The sequence below is a fragment of the Dama dama genome, chromosome 15, assembly GCF_033118175.1.
Source record: "Dama dama isolate Ldn47 chromosome 15, ASM3311817v1, whole genome shotgun sequence".
In the NCBI taxonomy this organism is placed as follows: domain Eukaryota; kingdom Metazoa; phylum Chordata; class Mammalia; order Artiodactyla; family Cervidae; genus Dama; species Dama dama.
In genome coordinates this window covers 48634541-48640540 of record NC_083695.1, presented here as the reverse complement: position 1 = coordinate 48640540, position 6000 = coordinate 48634541, and the positions used below count along the sequence as shown (strand labels likewise).

The 6000-nt window shown below is 29.9% G+C and overlaps 1 protein-coding gene across 1 annotated transcript in view; it reads right to left on the bottom strand.

The window, feature by feature from the left end:
- Nucleotides 1–520: 520 nt before the first annotated feature.
- IPMK (inositol polyphosphate multikinase) overlaps nt 521–6000 on the bottom strand; it is a 54235-nt gene continuing 48755 nt past the window's right edge. Inside the window, exon 6 of the mRNA XM_061162068.1 lies at nt 521–5672. Coding sequence (XP_061018051.1) covers nt 5053–5672 — 620 coding nt within the window. The 3' untranslated portion in view covers nt 521–5052. The remainder of the gene's footprint in view (nt 5673–6000) is intronic.

Genomic DNA, 6000 nt, shown 5'->3' with positions numbered 1-6000 from the left:
AGTGCATATCTTGAGGGCAAGTACTAGATCCCTTATTCAACTTTTTAGAATCTCCAAGGCCAAATACAGTGCCTGATACAGGGCAGGTAGATGTCGGATTGTGCTCTTTTTAATTAATGAATGAAAGGAAAAAAAAAAAACAAACTTGGTCACTAAGTAAGTGACTCATGAAGTTTCAAATACATGCAAAAATATCTTACCTATTTCTGAAGTTTTAAATTATAGTATATATTTTCACAGTTAAGTCAATATTTTTCTCTTATAGTCTATTTCTCCTACTAGACTGATTCCAAAGATTTCAGACTATGATGGGAAAAAAATTAATACAAAATAGTTTACGTATTTTTTCATTTTCAATGCATATGCTTCTATCCATTAATATTTTGTCTTAATCATCTTTGACTCTCCAATGATTCCTACAGTTTTTGGTATATAACATGTACTCAAATATTTGTTGAATGAGTAAGTTATTTTCAAACTATCAGGAGTTTGTGAGCATATTACAATTAATAAAAAAAGCTCCAATGCAAAACATTTTAATAGGTGGTCAAATATACAGTTATTAGAATTACCTAAATATCACTTATATAAAAATTGGTATATATCACATTAGATGACTCTATAAAAACACAAATCACACACTGACAACAACCCCTGCAGTCCAAGAATACCCCCCTCATCAATAGTACAAATTACACATTTTTAAAAAAAAGACATTGTTTAGACATTTAAACCAAAGTAACTTTGACTAGACTAAATACATTCATTCATCAAGTACAATAAATTTAGCATAGTCACTAACAACACAATTTTAGGTGCAATTTCACATGCTTTCATAAATCTTCCAGTTCAGTTCCCACAGTAAAGTGTCTTTGTGCACACCATTTTCATTTATATATAGGTGCATCATACATCATACTTAAGACTATTTTACTTCATAATTAAATGTGTTAATGTATATTGTAAGTGAATACCAGGCCAAAATTTAACCCCAGTGATGACCAATTTCAACAATTAAAAAAAAAATTCTTTACAGTATATTCTAATTTGTTTAATTGCATGGGTACTATTTTCTCTTACTAAATACTATCAAAATAAGTAATAAGAATTTAAATATTAAATCCAAAAACATGGAGATTCCAACCTTCTTAAAATATTAACAAGCATTTTAGTAACATGATCATTTAAGTCAAAAAGTAATTTCATATTCATTGCCAAATTAAAATACCTATGATTTGAAAACAGAGACCTAAAATACTTGCAGTAAATTGAAAAGTACAATTTTTAAAATGTGCAGTAATTTGCTTGTGAATTTGTAATGGAATGTTTTTCACAGTAATACTATGTTAAAACACTACTCTAAATGATCAGCCTAAGTACACGTACCTTTACCAGCAAGAAAAATTAAGGCCTTTTAATGCTATCAGTAATTACAGCTGAACTCAAATGTCAAATAGAGGTTACAATGCTGCAAACTATTATTTTTAACCTTTAACATATTGTTAGTTGCTTCATCTCAACTCAATTACTTATCTTTCCATGAAGTTGAATGTTAGTTAACTATTACCTTTAAATAAGCATTTCTCCGTATCTCTATTTTTATTTAGCCCTGAACCCAGTCAATCTAGAGAGAATGCTGGAAATATTAGGGCTTTGTCTGACTGGATCACAACTATATATTCAGGGGTTAAAAGTTTGTCCCATTTATATTTCTGAATGAACTAAGATGCCTGGCCTCCATAGACAACATTACTTATTTTCCCAAAGCATTGGCAGATAATTGCTACTTCTTCACTTGACCAAATTGACTTTTTTTTTAAATTTAAGTCTAGGCTATGAAGACATGATGTAAGGAAGGATAACCAAAGCTACAAATATATCAAATCAAGGTTAAAGGCACTGGATAAGGAAGATTATTACAAAGCACTGTAAACAATTTTTAAAGCAAATCAAGTTTTACAGTATTAAATGCCAAACTACTAAGAGCAAATGGTACTAAAATGATGACAATGTTTTAAAATAGTGGACAAAATTTCTGTAATTTCACAAATAAAATTTTCATTGTTCTACCATTTTTTTTCATCCTACAAGTTCTTTAATATTCCAAATCCTAGAAACAAAAGAGTTTTCAGTTGCATGAAATAAGAAAACTGCAACTGAAATATCTCTGAAAATTAATTTTATCTTAAGTTAAATTATAAATTTGATATATATACATATATATATATATGGTACAGAGATATGAAGATCATCTTGGAAATCATAAAACAGTAAATTATACTCAATTAAAATCACAAAAAAAGATCTTATTCAGTTGAACACAATCTAAAGCCCCATAACAGCAAACTGTAGTGTAAAGAGGCACAGTAAGTACAATTTCCAGACACATTAAACAAATAATGAATACGGAGTTGAAAATACCACATGCTCCAGTTTAGTCATTTAATACACACATTTTCACAACTGTTTCTTGAAAAACTATTTAGATAAAATATTTAGCATTTATCATCAATTTTAAATTTATCTGAATCTATGCAACTTTCATCCATATTAAAATACTGATTACTGTAAATACTTTATTATAAAACTATTATACAATTTAAATTTTTATTAGAGAAATGTATTATTCACTATCCATAATTAAAGTCTTTTTCATGAGTGCATTTCGTAAGAAATACACAAAAATCATTATTTATGATTCCTAGGGAGAAAAAACTATGGTAATCCTATTAACCCAAACTATATCCTTATTATTTCTTAAACATTTAAATGTTTAAATATGGTTGGTGACTAGTGATCATTCATCCCCACAGTGGTAAATTTCAGCATAATGTTAAATGACTGGACTAGACAATAAAAGAGTCACATGTAGATAAACACAAACCAATACTTGTTCTCTTACATGAAAGCTTACTTATAAAGTAACACCAAATGGGCAGTGAATAACAGTGATTAAAAAAAAAATGTAAACAGAATAAAATGTGAATCCCTTCCCTGAAGAACAAAAGATAAAAGTATTTCTCATTTTATGAAAACAAAACATTATCTATCAAAAAGGTAAGACGCTGATTTTACAAATCTATTATTTCTAAATATGGATAAAGAAAATCTAGAACAATAGATTCACATTTTATTGAGCTAAAATGCACAAAAAATATGATAATACTTAAATTTATTAACTCATTGTAATAGGTTGATACTATCCCATACTAAAAAGTATCTTGTTAAGATTCAAAATAGTGTTTAATTATCTGAGCTTAAGATTTACTGAATCACTATCCAAGTAACAACAACAACAAAAGTCCACATTGTAGGATGAAAAAAGCAAAACTGAAAAATTTCTATTCACTATGACTTTAATTTCATCCCCACAAAAAAAGCTACAGCAATACCCATTTAGGCAATAGGCAAAAATATGAAGTCCTTATGGAAAATACCTACACTGACCCTAAATAAAAGATGCAAGATAATCAAATTTTGCTATAGTAAATGCATGTGAATTTTAAAGGTGTACAAGCTTAATAAATTTACTAAGCATAGAATTAATTTCATACTTCTCTTTGTGCTCAGATGATTGCAAAACTACATTCAGAGAGAGGGTTGGGAAGGTGAGATAAAACTGTGATACTTTCCTTCACACTAAAAAAGGGTATTTTAATTCTGAGGGGGAAAGAAAGGGAAGAGTCTAACAGTTCACAACTCTAAAACAACCTCCAAGAATATGACAAGACTGTTAACTACTTAAGACATTTTGTTAGTGAATCAAAGTTCAATGAAAACAAACATTTTTGCAAATTTAAGTTCAAAATTTTAAATGTTTCTGATAATAGCTATTTTTTTTAAAGGTGGTGAATGTGAAATAGAGATAATACTTACAGATCTACTTTTTTCAAGAAAATTAGCACTGCCCCCTTCATGAAATTAAATTATAATCTTTCTTGAATATGATATAAAACTGTTTTGAGTAAGAATGAAACAGAAGCATGAATTTAGATATGCACCAAGCTCTGTATGACATGCTAATTTACACTTGGTATTTTTGACAACTGAATGTTGCCCTTCACTGCTTATTAGAATTCTGAGAAACACTTTTTAGTAGCATACAGTCATACCAGTGCTTAACTAAATGGGGACATATAAATACATGAATTATAAAAGAAAAACTTCAAAATGAGTTATTTAAAGGGGAAATAAAAAGAGCTTCAGTCATCCATCTTTTTGAAGCTACAGAGTAAAAGGCAAGATATTTTATGGTTTATAAATACTTGTCACAATGCAGTAAATACATATTCCAATTTTCCCATAAATTAAACATTTTCAAAGAAAAATATTTTGTTCCTTGCAAATAGCTTCACTTTTCCCTAACCTTGGCAAGACTAGTAAGTGCCCTTAATTTCAAGACTTTTGTTGTTGTTGTTTTTATCCATTTCAATGATCTTTTTCATGAAGTATGTATATAAGTGAAAATGAAAGGAAAAAATCTGCTTTTGGAATGCAGTAATTCTAAATCATTTTACTAAGAAGCACCTTTTGATATGCTGGTTTGAACTTTTAATACAAAACCTAAAGAGTAATTTTTTTCTGTAGAATTTTCTCCAGTTTTAATAACTTCATACATAGCAATACTAAGGATATCAGCCTATGCTTTCTACATTTTTTAAAGTGTTCTAATAATGTAATGAGTTATAGATATGGCTCACTGTGGCCGGGTGGACAGAGGTTTCATGATAAATGGCTACAGAAAACAAACTAAACTCATTATGATTGAATAATGGTTTGCATTTTGCTTGAGCCAACAGACATTTAAGCCACGTACCACCACATTCCCTGCATAACATTCCTAAGTTTCTTTACTCTTTATAGTTTTCTAATGAACAAATAATTAGTTTTCCTGAGTAAGATTATAAAAAAGTTAACTCTTCTACCAAAAGTATAAAGACAAAATGTAGACTCACAATACAAATTTTTTACACAGCATTACAAGTGCAGAGTTATTAACTGCTGCTCTTCATTATGATTGCCCCACCCCTTTAAAAGACTGCAGCAAAAGATTCAATTGTCTAATATGCTCTGCAGTACAGTAATTAAATGCTTCAGCCCATAAACATACCCCTCATCTACTGTGTTGCTAGGGAACACATGAGCAAAGTCTATCATTCGCACTTCTACTGCAGTCTCGTGACAACCAGTGGGAAGATGGTAGAAAACTTTTTCCAGTTGGGAAAGTACATTTCCATTTAAACGCTCCTGTGACATGCTTTTCCACCCATTGTCTTGCTCTATATTTTCAACCTTCAATGAAGTCTGACTGTGATGCTTTTTTGAATACATTTTTCTGTGACAAGCGTACATTTTGGACAAGCTTTTACCCACTGAAGCTTCTATTTTTCCATTTGCTGTAGAATTTAACACATGAAAGTTATTATTGTACTCCAGTACATCTGTGTCTGAGAGCTGTCCTTTGGACAAAAACTTTTCTGCCAAAGTCCTGTCATTCAATTTTGTAGTAGTTGGCTGAGATGAACCTTCATAAACAAATAGTAATGAACTTGCATAAAAGTTAAGCTGCTTCTGGCTTTCAAACCACTGGAGAATTTTCTCAATCTTCTGAATACTGGCAGCAATAGCATCTCTTCTTAAGCAGAATCCATTATGAAAAAAACGGGAGACTCCTATAAAAAGGAAAGTACTAGGATTATAATGAAATTATGAAATAATCATCATTTGGGAAGTAATTTCATCTTAGATACAAATTTTAAACTTTCACCCATCAGCCCCTGCAATTAAGTGAACAGATAAGGATTCCAGTTAAACACAGAATCTTGGAGCTCAACTTAATTTCTGGTGAAGATGTTCTTATTAGAAAACATACAGATGACACTTATGTAAAGCAAAATACCTTATTTAGACAAAAAACTTACTACAGGTAGACTACTAGTTTAGTGCCCTCTATATATATTCTCTTAAGGAATAGGATTCCAAGATTTGTTTCATTTGCTA